Raw genomic sequence first — 17,422 nt, 5'->3', positions numbered from 1 at the left:
AAGCCGCCTTACCAAAACCACAGTTTCTTTTATATTCATAACACCTGGTTTGAGACTGAAGATCCAGAATTGGCTTTCACTCCAAACAGCTTGGACCCATCGAACAGCAGATCGAGGAGAGTAGCCTGCACATCTGGCAAAAATCCTGAAGACCTGAGCAAAGCATGCCTCCTGGTAGCAACAGAGGTGTCCACCACCCTGGCCACGGAATCAGCAGTATCCAGACCAGACTGGATGACCTGACGAGCTGCAGCCTGCGTATCCGCCAGCATCTCCAAAAAAGAGCCACGATCCCCATTCGGCAATTTGGGAGCCAACTGCTTGGCCGAATCCATTAGGGCATGAATATATTCCTCCAACAAGCCTCGTAGCAATGGTGGATTTCAATGCCATACAGGAAGAAGAAAATACCTTCTTGGCAGACTGTTTTAGAGTCTCTGTCTGCAGGAGCCTGAGGAAATGATCTTGTTGACTGTTTAGAACAGCGAGCCTGCACAACTACACTTTCCGGAGTAGGATGTGCAGAAAGAAAAGCAGGATCACCAGGAGCAGGGCTGGATCTCCCTGCCACCGACCTTGAAACGGAAGAGAACAAAGGGGCTTCCACCACACCTCAATAATAGGCTCAGTCAAAGCCTCATTAAAAGGCAAAAGAGGCTCAATCACAAAAGATGGGAATAGCAAAACTTCTGTAAGAATATTAGGCCTGAACTCAGACATGGTCAACTGAAGGTCTAAAAGTTCAGCAGCCTTTCTAACACAGTGTGATAAGGCGCCACATCATGAGAAGGAGAGGCCTTTGGAGAAGAAAGCTCCCACTCTGGGGAGGTGTCCAGACCACTAGCGTCTTGAAAGCCCTCAAACTCATCCACAGTCTCATCAATTTCACCTTCTTCAGCTTCCTCCCGCTGAAACTCTTCCTCTTGTAACAGCCTCTGAGCCTCTCTTCTAGACTGCAACTTTGGGACCGGTGTCGGCGGCGCCAAGCGGGGCGCTGGAGACACAGGCATCGATGGAAGAGCCTCCGATGAAGGCATCGGTGCTGATCGAAGCCGAGAGGAAGAAGGTCCATCAGATGGCACCAGAGACTGAGAAAACGGCATTGAGAACCTCAGAGGCACATAAAAAAATGGGTGGCACTGACATCAGCACTGCGATGAGGTCTACTTACAGCTCTGGTGACTTCACAAGTGGAGCCGTGCCATTATGACGTACTCGTTGACGTGGGAGAGCTAGAAAAAAAGCTTCAGTGGAATGCTGGCGCAGGGGAGAATTCATAAGGTGAGGAATCAACAAGCAGATCTATTCATCAGAACATCCTCTTACCGAAGGTGTCCAACCTCTTTTATTTCCCATCCAGTGGTATGGTAGGGAATGCGACACGGTTGACTTTGGATGTCGAGGCCTGGACAACCAGGCTCTCCTGGGTGGGATGCTAGGTGAGGAAAGCTGGGTCCCCAGGAGTGAAGAGGTGGAGGAGGGCAATTGGCATATGCACAGGATCCCCTGTGCAGGACTTGGCCTACGCTACAAGCAGGAGATCAGTGAGTACTTTTTAAAAAGGAAGAAGTGGTTCTGTGCTAAAGCACCTCTGTCAAGACATTAGTCTTGGATGCCATTGAGGCCAGCATAAAGTCTAGGACCTCAGCCACCCCATCACGACCATAGCAAATTAGGCCCCTTCCTTTGTAGCCACACTAGGAGGATAGACTAAGCCAGTATTGGGTAGGTGTACAAACCACTGGCATCTGCCAGTTCCTCGTTACAGATTTCTTTGGGCTCTTCCATGTGTTTGAGTACGTATAAGGATCCTCAGAGCACCCACAATCGTACTCTCCACTGGGCCTATGGAAAAAGTAGGCACTGGCTTGGATTCAGAATGTCGTTTAATAGCCAGCACCAGAGTTGGTGTTGAGTGAAGCCCATCCGGCTCCATATTGGAGATGGATATAATGATGGGGTCGGTGCCGCTGTGGGGCATCGGCAGCACCAGGAATGATTTCACTGGAACAGACAACAGGGAAGGTCACATTTTGCTACTGAAGACAAGCTGAGTCCAGGAACTGATTCAAAGTGGCCCGACTGGCACTAAGGACAGACCGACTAGCTGGAATCAAGTGGGAACACCTGCAGAACCAGTGGGGCAAAAAGTCGCTCCAGATGAGTCAACCCATGCAAATATGACGTACATGGCCTCAAAAAACCCTTACTTTGGGCAGGAGTTGCTCTAGCTCCAGGAAGTTCTGGAAGCTGTGAGGTGGACCCAGACTACGGGACCACATTTTAGATTTTTTTACATTCCTTGGGCGACTTAGCCTAGGAAGGCAACTTCGAACACAAGACACGCACTGAGAACAGCTCCCCGAATATTCCCAGGAACTTCCATGCCACAAGGACGTAGAGCATCGCTCGGCTCCAAGCAACAGAGACAGAACCAAGTGGGAGGTTTGTCACAGACATCTCTGTCTATGATAAGAGCCAAAGTGTTTAGTTCCCACAGGTTTTTAGGGGACAACCCTATGCATACTGGAAGCAAACAGCTCAAAAAAGGGAAACAGAATGTCAAAAAAATAGTCAAAGACCAGTCTAAGGTAGCTCTCTCCGGATCTACACTTATGGCGTGGAAAGAAAGTAATGGAAGTCAGCATGCTGGGGTGGCGCTTATATAAGCACCATTCACGTCACATCGAGCACAGATGACTCTATCAACACGGAGCCAATCAGCACCACCTACCAGCACACAGAGGTATTGCTCAAGATTTTCCGGATCCAGTCTGATGCCTGGGGAATTGTCTAAGGTATAGAATCTGCGGCTAGAAATCTCCATCAGATAAAAAAGACTATTGTGATTAAAATCCGCCCCGGACCTGTCAGTAGTCGCCAACTGTGGACGGCGGCTAAAGTGGGCGAAGTTGGCACTTTCAGAGGAGAAAACTTCTGCCATCAGGCAGCTTCTTGCCTCAGCCCTAGTCAATCTTGACCCCCAAGAGGATGGGTTGCTGGAGGTGGCCCCAAGGTTTTGTACCATAACCCAGGCTATCAGTGACCTCTTTGTAGTTCCAGCTAATACGAACAGAAGGAAACCAAGCTCACGAGCTAGACAGGGCTGGTACAATCAGAAGTGCAGGGAGGCGAAGTCACTTCTCATTGAAGCAGTCAAGTCCAAACTACCGTCCAAGACTAGGGTGGCCAGGAGACACTATGCACTCTGCCAAAAAAACGCTAAGATGGAGTGGGAGGATAACTTCTGGCAGGACCTCCTGGCTGCCGGTCGTGGGAAAGACGCCAAAGGTTTTTGGGACTTGGTGGGCAATAGGAATCGTCCCGATGACACCCTGAGGACCTGTACCATCAATGCCCATACATGGTTCTCCCACTTCCAAAAACTCTATTCTGCTGCTGAAGGCCCACTAAATGACCCTTTTAACCTCCCGCCCTTTACCCTAGCTCAAGACCTGGATTTTTTTTCTGTTTTGGATGTTACAAAGCAGATTAAAACTTTGGTACCATTAAAAGCAGCTGGTCCGGATGGCCTACCAGGCGATATCCTCCGAGCATATCCGGAAGAATGGGGGGTACTAATCTCTGCACTCCTCAATGCAATCGTTGTGGGAGGCCCTGTGCCAGATTCCTGGAGAGGTGCGGAGGTGGTCCCCATCTACAAAAAGGGCAGCCGGGATTTACCTGGGAATTACAGGCCCATAAGCCTAATAGACTCGAGCCAGAAACTGGCGGGGAAAGCCATTTTGGGGAGGATCTCACAATGGGTGGACGATAACCACATCCTGTCCGATATGCAAGCCGGGTTCCGTTCAGGCACAGGAACTATCGAACAGGTCTTTAGGCTCCTGCTACTATACTGGAAGGTGGTGGAGCTGGGCAAAGGCAGTCTTTACTTGGCCTTTATTGACCTAAAGACTGCCTTTGACCTGGTTCCTAGGGAGGAACTTTGGAGGGTGCTTCACGGACTAGGGATGCCCCCGTATATACTAAACCTCCTTATCAAACTGCACAATAACACCTATGCCCAGGTCAGATGGGGGTGGAACGGGGAAAAGACCGATAAGATCAGGGTCGAGAGGGGAGTAAGGCAGGGTTGTGTCCTGGCCCCTACCCTATTCTCCCTCTATATCAATGGAGTGGTAGATCTTCTACTCGGCGAACCAGCAGACGCTCCCACTCTGGGAGGCGTAAAAATTCCAACTTTGCTGTTCGCCGACGACACCCTCCTCATCTCTAAAACCCCCCAAGGTCTCCAGACACTACTGAACCGCTTTCAGGACTTTTGCACCACCAAGGGACTTGTCATCAACGTGGAAAAAACCAAGTACCTAGTTATGCATCCTCCACGCAAACTTGGCCGCCCTCCCATTCTGAACTCCATACCCCTTGAAAGAGTGGCAGAATTCGACTACTTGGGAATTCGACTTAACGACGCGATGAGCTGGACCGCCCACATCAATAAAATGACAATGGCCCACAAAAGGGTGGGGGGGGCCCTCCTCAAGGAGTTCAACAACTCAACAAAACACTGTGTTGCCCCTCTACTAGACATATACAAAGCACGTGCGGTCCCTGCGTCACTTTATGGAGCCGAACTGTGGGGCCTGGGCAAAGTGGACTTACTGAGCAAGGCCGAAAACAAATTCATTAAAGATCTCCTTGCTATTCCATCGAGTAGTCCGACTATCCCAGTGCTCATGGATACCAGCTGCAAAGCTATAAGGGATCAGGCCCGTCTTCGACCCCTCTTGCTCTGGGCTCGACTGTGGAGGGTCCCTGAGCTAAAATCTTATGCCAATGGTCTAGCTGAGGTGATGCACTCCGACGGTTGGCATAGCATTAAATGGCTGAAGGACATTAAACATCTTTTAGGGGACCTAGGCCTGGACTCCTGCTGGCATAGCCACTCCGCTCCCCCGAAGGAGACCTTAAAAAAACTTTTTGGGGAGTGGGTTTGTGTGAAGCGCATCAGTAGCCAGCAGCACTGCAAAACCACCGCAGCTTTTCTGTTGTTAAAAGATGTCGTCACCTACGAGCCGTACATGGACATAATAACAATTGCCATGGATCGGCCCTTGTACATCAAATTCCGGTTAGGAACCCTACCCTTGGCCGACTTCTGCTCCAGGTGGAATAAACCCCAGTCCCCATCACGCTTTTGTGCTCTTTGTCCCGATAAACCAGAGACGGTGCCACACTTTCTTTTCGAATGCCCGGACTATGGTCGCCCCAGATCACGTTGGCTTGGTCCTATCTGCAGAGAATTGGGTACCCGCCAGCACTCTGTTGCCCTCCGGATTCTTTTAACCAATACAGCCCCTCCCATTGTCTGTGCTGTTGCTAAGTTTTTAAAATGGGCTTGGTTGATTAGACATAGAAGACTGTCCATATCAATTTAATCCTCTTTTTTAACTAATTTATGCTGATCTAATGTGTTTTATTCTTTCACCGAATGTACAGTCATACTTTTTTTCGACATGCTGTTTTTATCTTTTGTACTGCTTTTATGATATATGCATATCGAAATAAAGCAATCAATCAATCAAAATCAGTAGGTGTTTCACACATTTCTGAGTAGATAAGGCAGAAATCTGTACCAGTCTCATTGTGAATTATCACGGACTAGCTTTCTAGGGGCACCCCTTCAATACAACTACGACACAGGCAGTGCATAAAACAATCACTGTGCTCCAGTTGAACATACAAAATGTACTTGTATTAAACGCATGCCAAAAATACCCACTTATGTATGTGTACATGCTGTGAGGCGCTTATGCATTTCATATAGCTGTTACAAGAAGGAGGGACTTTCTTACCTGGACATGTAGGAGGTGAAGCGTACAGCTCTCGAACTAAGGAAAAAGGGAAAATTGCACATTAGTACAAGTTACTCAACTGAAGAGAAGAGTGTAAAAGCAGGGATTAGGGAGAAGTGTGTAAAAGCAGGGATTAGGTAACAGGAGAAATTAAGTGTTAGTGACATGGAGAATTTCACTAGAATATAGAGCACCATCCTACAATAAAGGACACAACACTAGAAAAAAATAGCACTACAATATAAATAAAAGCACAACTGCTCTCAAATACTAAATATCTTTCTTTCCTTTTCTGGCCAATATCCTAGAGGCACATGTAGCCAAACACCTAACATCCTTCATAAAAAAAACAATTTCTTGGATGCCCATCAGGCAGGTTTTTGAGCCTCTCAACTGAATCTGTCATCCTTTCCGTCATGGGTGACCTAAAAGGAAAGGCTGAAGTGGGTTGCACTCAGACCTTGATCCTACTGCATCAATCCGCAGCGTTCAATACGATTGATCACGACATCCTTATGGATCCTATTGCTGCAGCGGGTCTCAGAGGTGTCACCTTAAACTGGATGAAATCCTTCTTGAAGGAACGTAAGCAATCGGTCCGACTATTGCCCTATAACTTTACCATTGTCAGCATGAGCTGTGGAGTACCTCAAGGTTTCTCTTTGTCTCCCTACCTCTTAAACATTTACATTCGACCCCCAATACATACGCTACATTAAAAGAAGGTAAAACTCTACAACTATGCGGTGACATGCAACTGATCTTCACAATCAATGAGTACGCTGACTCCAAGGAGTCCCTAGCGAATACTAAGTCCAAGAACAACTTTATTCGGTTCATCTGAACCATAAAAGTTTACAGTAAAATAAACACAATGGGAAACATCATTAACAACGAAGGCAGTACTACGCGTAACGTTTACAACGAGGCACTTACCACGTAAACGTCTTTCCAACGCGTATGCCTTCAACGATCGTATTTACCACGAAAAAAAAAAACGAAGGATTAAAAAGGGGGGTTGGGGGGGGGGTCTCCCCCCCCATAAAAAAACGATCCCGCCGTGCCGAAAAAAACAGTGTCATAAGAGAGGAAGCGGAATAAACTTCCGCTTCCTCTTTATGACGTAAGAACGACGTGGCAAAGAAGATGAGGGGAAAACGAATTCCGTGGTAACGCATGCGTGGAAAAGGCATGCGTTGCAACGGAATTCGTGGTAACAACATATAACCAAACACAATGTATATAACAATTACAAACCTTAAATTAAGAGAAGAGTAGCTCATAAAATACCAGAGAGATAACAATTCTTTACATAAAGTGATTACATTGGAACAACATGGTAATGTATGGGTCATACAAAATTCATAAGAAATAACATTCTAAATCTATAATAATCATTTTAAGGCAACATACAGTCAAAACCCTTCATTATACAAGAGCACTGACTCGTAGCGTTTTCTGATAGCCAAAGAAACTTTTATGCAATTGGCTACCGCAATACAAATATCAGGGGCAGCCAGTGAGTGCAAAAAGTTAAAACCATCAACATATGTGCAGGGGGGATTTTCCTTAATAATGGGACTATAAAGGTACTCCTTGCCGGTGTATATAAAGTGCAGAATAGTATAAAAAGCATAGTACTTTGGCTCAGAAAGTTGTCACACGGACAAGGTGTGAGCTTATCAGCCCACCCTCTTTGAAGTGGAAATGCCAATAAAAAGTGCACAGTCCATAAACAGAATCTAGTTAAATAAAATCTAGTTTGCAAATCAGTAGTAAAAGTTAAATAGTATGACAACGGGGCAAGGGGCAACAGTAGTGGGCCCATCTCATCTTGATCAGGATAGAGGAAATTGTCTCTAGAAAAGAACGCCTCTTTAATAATGGCTTTAGCATTTGATGGAATATTTCCAGGGTTGTCATAAAAGTGCCCCAGTCCTATCTCGTGATAAGTGACCCTCACAAAGCCAAGTCATGGTAGTTTTAGGGCATTAGCCAAATTTTGGCAATCTGTGATTACTTCAAGTGAAAACATTAACTCTTCTGAGAGCCAGATTTTTGCCCATAGAAACAAGGGAGCACTAGATATGCAATCCTCTACAAACTCTACACCCAGGGCCAGATGTATGACCATGTCTGTTTGCGAGTCACAAATTGCGCTAAATTGCGAGTCGCAATTTGAGACTCGCAAAATGACATGTACGACAGTGTCAGAGACAGTGTTTGTGATTCTCAATGGAGTCTCAAATTGCATGCCTCATCAATATTCATGAGGCACTCGCAATTTGCAACTCCATTGAGAATGGATGGCCCTCTAAGGTATGGTGGCATGCTGGGGTCAGCAGACCTGCATGTCTCAAACTGCTTTTAAATAAAGCAGTTTTATTTTTTAAATGCAGCACGTTTTCTTAAAGGAAAACAGGATGCATTTTAAAAATGAAAAAGGAAGTGTTTTCGTTTTATTTTTCAAGGGCAGATAGTGGTCCCTGGGATCACTGCCTGCCCCTAAAAAGTAATTTACCCTGCCTTTGCAATGGGGAAGAGGTCCTGGGGGGACCCCTTCCCTTTTGTGATTTCATTAACACCCTCTTGAGGAAGCCGGTAAATTGCGAGTGTTTTGAGACCGCAATTGCGGTCGCAAAACAGTCTTACGTGGCTTGTGGGGTCTTTATTAGGAAGAGAACGCCCCTTCCTAATAGCGAGTCGCAAAACACTATTTTGCAACTCGCAAATTAGTGTTAGTACATGGCCCAGAGAATTTTTGCATGCGCAAACAGGTCGCAAACCCGTTTGTGCATGCAATTTTCTGTTGTACATCTGGCCCCTAGTTCCTCATGACATAGGCAGTTAGGGGCACATAAATAACATTTTGGTAAATGTATTTTCATCATATAAATCTTTATTTCAGTCCGTGTACCATAAAAAAATAAAACCCACAGCATGTAAAAACAGATTCAAAATACTAAAACCCAATAATACTAGATAAAATTGATAACATACATGTGTAAAAAATCAATCGGCATTCACTTCTTTTTTCATTTCCTGGAAAAACCTTACACGCCCGCCACACAGAGATTAAAAACATGATACAGCATATATGATTTACATCTGAGTGATATATTTAAGAAGTCTAAATGCTTCTTCACAGCACCTTGTACCTAGGTTCTTGCACAGTTGAATCAACCATCTTTGCCTTATTTTGTTATACCCAGGACAAAAGAAAAATACATGTAGTTCGGTCTCTTCTAGGCTACTGCATGCAGGGCACCACAGGACAGAGCTGTCAGCCCATTTATTAGTACATGCACGCAGCGGAAGCGAGTCATGTCTGAACTGTAAATAGAGTTTCCTGGCTAGTGCTGGATGTATCTCATCTAGACATGTATCTCATCTAGACATGGCTCCAAATTAGAGTTGTCCTTCAAGTTTTGGGAAGTTGTCTGTTAGAGGACCAGTGGCTGAGTTTTCATAACGTTGTGTAACTTTACCGGCCCTATAGCTACTAACGAACAAGTTACTTAACTTCGGTAACGATATATCTTTAAGAAACATTAGTTAGTTCTAGATTCCTTACCTTAGAATTACTCCCAGGCGTCAGACTGGATCTGGAAAGTTTTTTCGTCAGCAGTACCTCTGCGCTTCGGAAGGTGGGTCAGTCAGCTCCGCGTCCATCGTTGGTGTCGTGGTCGCCGGGATGATATTGTGGCAGTTTCTTAGACGCCGCCCTCGCTCTGACGTCAGTTCTATATGAGACTTTCCGTGCCAGAAACGCAGAGCCACGCAAGACATTGACCACTGGTGCACAAAACTAGGGCCCTGAAAGGATGTTCTTAACCCTAGAAATCAGTTTGCAGAACGGGGAGGATGGGTGGGGCGTTAAGGAATCTATAACTAACCTATGTTTCTTACAGATATATCATTACTGAAGGTAAGGAACTTGTTTATCTGAAAGAAACATGTTAGCTATAGATTCCTTACCCCGGAGGTGGGTCTGCGAACCAAGATCACACAAGAAAATCTAAAGCTCCTACCAGCTAGGGTGAACCGAAACAGATATCTACTATCTTGATGAATAGGAATACTGAAGAATGTGTTTTTCAAATCAATAACAGAAAGAATTTAGCAGTGGAAGGAATCATTGTCAAAAGTGTAGTGTAGTGTAGTGTAGGGAACCAATGGAAACCACTATTTTATTAACTTTGAACAAGTCAATCACAAGTCAATCACAAAACGGAAAACATCTTCATGATAATCAGGAGAATCTGAGGGTGCCCTCTTAAGAATTGGGATGATGGGACTATTAAAAATATTAGCAGAATTCTCCTCAACTACACCTTTGCATATCAAATCCTGAATAATCTGTAAAAGGGCCTGTTCTCCCGCCTGGGGTATTTTATACTGAGCAATCCGAGGCAAAACAGCATTATCTTGAACCTAAATCATAACCAGGGGCATATGCAGCAGTCCCACATCCGTATCACCCATTGCCCATAGAGCAGATGGTCCATCAGCAAATTCAGTTGGAAGAGGGTGAGACAGACACTGTTTAGTACTCACATTTGGGCCCATCGTCATATAGACACCTTCTGGGGAGCAATAAATAGTAGCATGCAGTTTCTTCAAAAAGTCCAAACCCATCAAATTCTCACCACAATTGGATGTCAACAAAAATGGAGAATCCACAGTAAAGGGACCAATAGTTAATGCAAGGGGTCAGTCTTGAAATGGGGCTCACAACTGGTACACCTGAAAAACCTGCCACAACCTTATTATGACCAGATTGAGCTGCCCCAGGGACCATATTTCGAGAAACAGAACTTTTTATTGCACCTGTAGCCACCAAAACTGCCTCAGTCGAACCTTGCAGATCGCTTTTACACAAGGACCAAGTTGGTCTACAGGTATCTGAACTGGTCCCCCACTCTGTCCCTGGCTGTCATAGCAGTAAGATATCCCTGTTGCTTCATCCATATCATGGTAGTACTGTCCATTGTGGGGGTCATCAAAGTAACTATTATCAGAATGACCCTGTGAGGCTGCAGCGTTGTGAGCCCTATCAGCCCAACCAGCCCCACGACCCTGCCCACGAGACCTCGTCCTCTTGGGACCGCCACCTTCTTCAAAAGCACAGGACACTTGCTCACCAGTTACCCTCCTCCTTACAATATGCACACTGATTAAGCCCCAAATGCGTCGTATTCGGCTGCCAGCTAGTGCGTGGAAGCTGTCGGGGAGGACCACCATGGCTTCTACCATTCCCTCTAAATGCCTGTTGCAACAATACCTTCGTCTTCAAATCCTTATGCCTTTTCTCTGTCCTCTCTTTCTTTCTCCTCTTGGTCCTGATGTTCATAATAATGAGCCATGTTCAAAATAACAGAAGGGGAAGAGGTGGACCAGGTACTTTCAGAAGCCTGTAAGAGAGTCGCAATTTCAGGAAGCAAATTAGAAACAAACCTATTGATAAACAACCAAACACCTCCCTCACTAGAAAGATCCTGCCCACTGTAATCAAAAAATGTATCCTCGAACCGAGTGAAATAATTAGACACACTCTCTTCCTTCTTTTGGCGGCAAGCTGTCAACTTGTCCCAATCTCGGTGAAATAAGAGAATGCATACATGTAATAATGAGACCTGCTCGGGCTTATCATCTGGCTTTCTTTCATGGTCCCATGTTTTTATTTGATCCCAAGTACCACCCAACTCTGCAACATGATCTTGAGTATGAACCTGCCTCCAATTATCAACCGGAACAAAAATACCAAAAACATTTCAATATCAGCAAGAGTCATTACCGTCGAAGAGGCGGCTTCAGTCAATTCCTTATAATAAGAAGTAGTAGGATTTTTCCAAGGATCGGGCAAATGAGTTCTAAGAGATAAAATCTCATTTCTTTTACATGGAGTATAAACCCATTGTTCGTAGAAACAGGCAGCTACACCCGCTCGGGTAACATTACCACACTGGTCTGTTAACTCTGGTATCTCTGGATGATATATAGCAGGGGTCTTCAACCTTTTCTGTACTGAGAGCTACTACCTGCTTCTCCTCATCCCCTGCCACAGATTGTACAATGGGGCCATACGTTCCTTAAATTTTGCCAAATCTCTATCCTCAAATCCACATGTTGGTGTCCCAGCACATAATAGTGCTTGGAGATGAACCATTAGACAAAGAAGCAATGTGAGAAGTTGACCTGGTATATGATGTTCACTATTCTAGTGGGCACCTTGCACCAGTCCAATCGACCCTTATTGATGGTAGGTTATAAAGTCAACCTTATAGAAAGCTATCCTAGTGGTAGCTGTGGAGAGCAGCCTTCAGGCTAAGACTTGGAGACGAGTCAAGCAAGTTGTTTTACCATTTATAATCTCTTGAGTACCAAATGAAAGCACACCACACAAGGTATATATCAAATATATATATGGATTTATTCTAAACACAACCCCTCTGCACTCTTTATGAGGTCAGAGGTAAAAGTACAATACAAGGAACTTAATTAGCATACGATAAAAGTTGCACAGCATACGTTGTGCCCTAGGGACCTCACAAACCATATACTAAAATAGTGGTATAAGAACCACGTGAGTAATAGAAAGCAGGCCTAGGGCCTGGGGAATCGCCGGGGCTTCTAGGAACAACCAAAGGTTAGGATGTAGGAGGCCCACGGGAGACGCGTGCAGTGTCTAAACAAGCCGCAGGTTACCATTGACTTTCTATGGGAAACAAACAAGTTACACTTAAAGATTAAGGGTACAAGGAGGATGGATGCCCTTTTAGACTAGGACACTTGGAGAGTCAATACCCACGGGAGCACCGGAGTACTCGTGTTACCTCACCCAGGGAAGCCAGGTGGATAGGTGTCTTTTTGTGTCGGGTTTCGTCGTTGATTCCAATGGAGAGCTGCGAAGAAGTGCTGCAGGCGACCAGAGAAAAAGTGTGAAAAGGTGAAGTTTGTCTCTTCAGCCACGAGGACCAGGAGGCGTCGATGACGACCAGGAGCTGGATTCGAGCTGTCCCACGAAGAATCTAGTTGACTGGGTTTCGGTATACGGATTGGACTCAACAAGCCTTGGCAAACGCAACCCACGCAAGATGTCGAGATTGGCTTCTGTGCAGACCAGCATGGTCTGAGGAACTTCTCTTTTGAAGAGAAGTTGGAGCAAGCCTGGAGCAACCAGGCAAGCAAAGTATTTCAAGGATTGGTCTTCTTGGGGGCTCACTAGCCAACGAACTAGGAACCGCAAAGATGCGTCGAGCTGAAATACACAAAGCGAGCCCACAGGACACTCGTGGAGTGTGGACCTCTGAGCTTTGGTGCAAAAGGTGCTCGGGCTGGGGCTTCAAGCACCCCAATGCACAACTTCGGGATACCTCGGGAAGTCGATGCAGGTAGCAAAATGCAGGATGTCCAGGAGTTCCGTTCCCACATCTTTCGTGTCCGCCACAGGTCTCAGCTTTGTTGGGAATGAAGGTCAGCGTCAGAGATGTCTGGAAGTTCATGTCCTGAGTCGCAGATTCTTCGGGATCTGGCGGGAGCCTTGAAAATGCAGACCGGCAAAGATGCTGTTGGTCCCTGTTCGGACAGGGTGGTCACTCCTTGACCACAAGGGAGATTTCTTCCATCTTCCAGTCGAAATGGAATGTCGAAGGTCCAGGATATATGTTGCAGAGTTTCGTCCAGGGTAATCTAAAGTCCTAGGGACTGGGGTTCTATACTTATAGTAAGTTTAGGGGTTGGACTAACTCTAAGGTCCCTCATATGGGTGGACCTGGGGAGGGGACGGTTACACCCCTTCCCCTTTGTCCAGTTTTGCGCCAGAGCTGGGGCTGAGTTCCCCAGAAACCGGTTGGAACTGGGAAACGCATGGAGCACCTTGTGTGCCCCAGGCAGTGTCTGGAAAGCATTCACTGAATGCAGCCCTCCTTGCCCCAATACACTAAAGCCTGTCTGGGGAGGTGCCAGCACCTCCCTGAACAGGAAACCTATTGTCCAAGCCTCCCCTGCCAGAGTTTTGTCCAGCAGCAGGAGGGCAGACTTGTGTCTGTGGCAGAAGCATCCATTTTGTGATGCTGAGGCTCTGTTTAACTTTAACCGGGTAAACCAGTAACTACATGTCTTCTCCCTCTAGAAGGGTGGAATGCTACCCCCGCCGCCAGAACTGGCGGGGGGGGTAGTATTCCATAGTGTTTGACACCTTACACAACATGTTTTGATAAAGCCAAACCAAAGTTAGCATTAACCACGAGGATTATAATGCACTTAAGAGTATATGATATGGCTATATCATAGAGCATCTATAAAAAGATGGTTCCGAAAGCTGCAGAGGGGCTCAGCTCATGCTAGGGCACCCTCTCACACAAAACCAAGTACTCTGCCTCCAGGATTGTCAAGGCCTGCCTTAGGAGTGACTTTTAGGTTAATATGTGTCTATATATAAGGTAGATATAGATATACTATATCTAAGTAAGGGGTGATTACACCACCTTACCCAGGCTGTAAGAGCAGACTAGTGGTGTCAGTTTGGAAGGCTAACCAGGGGTGGCACAATACATGCTGCAGCCCCTGGTAAGCCTAGGGTGCACCTAGGCCCTGGGTACCTAGGGAACACTATACAGAGGCTCACAAGGGTGACCCAGTAACCAATCTGGGATGTACATGGAGTCCATTTTATAGAGAAAGCAGATAGACTGGGGCCCTGAATAGCAGGGTCCCAGCCCAACTAAGTCGAAAACCAGCAAAACACCAGGCAAAAAGTGGGGGTAACCATATAGTCAGATATCCACCTTCCTACAAGCAACACCGGATAGGATAGTTGCAGGCAGGTGACCGGGGGAGAGAGAGATGGAGATAGGGATGCCGAAACAATAGATGTGCTTGGTGTGATAACAGTTACAGTTGCCACAGACTGTAAAGGTAACGAAGGAGGAGGAGGAGCCGAAGCCCCAGCCATCGAGAAGACAGCAATAGATACAGGGACAGTGGAAACAGCTGTAACAGGCAGCTGTGATGGTAGAGGGACAGTGGGATATATCCTTTGCAGGTCATATGGGGGAGGGGGTTGGGTGTCTAACAATTTATCAACATGTAATCGAAACTTCCTATCTTCACATTCAACTCTCTTCTCTTGCTTCTCTCTATCATATGCTGCAGCTTTCTGAGTTAGAGTCTGCATCTTCCTTTTCCGTGCTTTTTTTTCCGACTTCAATCATCTCTGCCTAGCTGCCTTCTGCCATGTTCTGAGAGTAATACATAGACAGTCTACTTCACCTCTTAAACAACTGTTCCTGTAAGTACCCAATCTTTTATTCATCAAAAGTGCCCGTCAAGGAGGCATCAGGCAGGGTTGCCCTTTGTCCCCCCTGCTGTTTGCCCTCTCTATTGAGGTGCTAGCCTGTGCAATACGGCAGAATGTAGGGATCACTGGGTTCCGGATAGGGCCAGCGGACGAGACTGAGGAGAAGGTGTCCTTGTACGCGGACGATGTCCTCCTCTATGTCACACACCCTGAAACCACAGTGCCGGCTCTGTTTGAGGAGCTAAACAGATAAGGCAATAAGTGTGGGTACCAGATTAACTGGCACAAGTCGACGCTATATGACCCGCAGGGTGCGGAGGAGTGGCCAACGCTGTCTGAGAGATTGATCACCACTCGGGAGGGGTTTATGTACCTTGGGATATTCATCACAACTAATAGTAACCTATCCTACGAACGTAATATTAGCCGGGTCATGCACACCTTTTCGGATGATGCCAATAGGTGGCAATTGCTTCCCCTGACGATTCTGGGACGGGCAGCTATGTTTAAAATGGTCACGCTCCACAGAATTTTGTACGCATTTCAGAATGAATATTTCCCTCTGGCGTATAAGGTAATTCGGGAGATTCACGCGGCACTGAGGTCCTATCTATGGCTAGGTAAGCAGCCTAGGGTAGCGCTCTCGACCCTGCAGAGACACCAATATGATGGTAGAATATCTTTGCCTGACCTGGAGGCCTACTACTGAGCAGAACACATGGCGCCCATTAATGAATGGCTGCACACGACCGCCACACACCCCACTTATGTACTGGAAAGGCATACAATGGGCACCCACACCTGTCTCTATTATCTGTATGGAGGGAGGGGACAGTCTGGATTACTGCCGGCTACTAGAATCACACTGGGAGCATGGAAGCGGGCGACCAAGGCAATACAATGGGAGCACAAGCCGACGAAGCAAACTCCACTGTGGCACTGCACCTGGCTGAAGGAACTGCACAAACTGAAGGGGTTCAAGGGGTGGGATGCCATTGACATGTCTACTCTAGGAGACGTGGTTAAAAAGGGGGCACTACAATCCTTCCCGTCGCTCCAAAAGGAGTATGGGCTCCACCGCTCCCAGTTCCTTAAATATATGCAACTCAGGCATGCGTGGAGGGCGGAGGGGGCATCGTTGGAGAAACTCCCCGAGTACACCCCGCTGGAGGGCCGCCTCCTACAGGAACTGATCCCCGGAAAGGCAGTATCCTTCGCATATAAAACCATCATGAATTATAGACCAAACAAATTGGAAGGCCTTAGAACCACATGGGAACGAGAAGTGGGAGATATGGATGACGTGGATTGGGGTGTAGTACTGATGCACCCTAGGGAGTTGGCGATTAAATCACGCCTCCGTTTGATCCAGTTTAAGATTCTGCATCGGTCGTATTTTGATAGTGTAAGGCTCCATAAACTGGGGAGAATACCGGACCCATCCTGTCTACGGTGTGGACACGACAGGGGGGACTTCTTGCACATCATTTGGTCTTGTCCACGAATTCAAGAGTACTGGGGGGAGGTCTTGGCTGAGCTGGGGGAGGTGCTGGAGACGGTCATCCCATCTAACCCGAAGTTAATACTCTTAGGGATGACTAATAATGTAGACCTGACACGCCCACTCCTGATTCTTCTGGGGCTAGCCCTGGTGGTGGCCAAGAGAGACATAGCCAGGAAATGGGGGGCGCCTGATGTCCCACGGCTTGAGGAGTGGAGAAGGGGCATGGACCTTTACATGGCAGCTGAAAGGGTCATATACAAGGCGAGGGGCTGCCCGAAGAAATTTCCCAGGGTATGGGGTAAATGGAGACATTATCATGGGCTTGATGGAGAACTTGGAGAGGTCCCAAACATTTGATTTCTTGAGTACTGGGGGAGGGGTGGGCTATTGGGGCCGGGCGATGATGTTGCAATGGACTCTGATGAGCGACGCGGCAGATCATTTGGCTTTTGAACTTTGGGGCCTGATTCGTTGGGAGGGTTGGGAGGGTAAGGTGGGGGGGGGTGTGGGAGTGTTGCTCGAAATTGAAATGCTTGTTCTGTGTTTTCCTTGCTGAAAAAGACAATAAAAATGGTTATAAAAAAAAAAAAAGTGCCCGTCAAGGGCCTCTGGAACTCAGCACTATCCCTCGTATATTTGTGCCATAATGTACTAAACATAATAGGGCCAAGACCATGCTTTACATACATATCCACATTAGGAGTGCCTTCTGGAGGCGCCGGCTGAGCTTCTTCCAATCGAGCATTTGCAGAACAACAGTGACAGCACAAAGAAAACAGCTTACTGATACCAGGCATC

At 46.7% G+C, this 17,422-nt stretch overlaps 1 protein-coding gene across 1 annotated transcript in view; it reads right to left on the bottom strand.

Moving 5' to 3' along the window:
- The window catches only part of LOC144768685 (uncharacterized), a 9,047,330-nt gene that overhangs the window by 4,704,260 nt on the left and 4,325,648 nt on the right, over positions 1–17,422 (bottom strand). The window contains exon 25 of the mRNA XM_078652515.1: positions 5,820–5,855. Within this exon, the coding sequence (XP_078508641.1) occupies positions 5,820–5,855 (36 nt within the window). The remainder of the gene's footprint in view (positions 1–5,819; positions 5,856–17,422) is intronic.

This window comes from Lissotriton helveticus, chromosome 7, assembly GCF_964261635.1.
Source record: "Lissotriton helveticus chromosome 7, aLisHel1.1, whole genome shotgun sequence".
NCBI lineage: Eukaryota > Metazoa > Chordata > Amphibia > Caudata > Salamandridae > Lissotriton > Lissotriton helveticus.
This window is presented reverse-complemented; position numbering and strand designations above follow the sequence as displayed.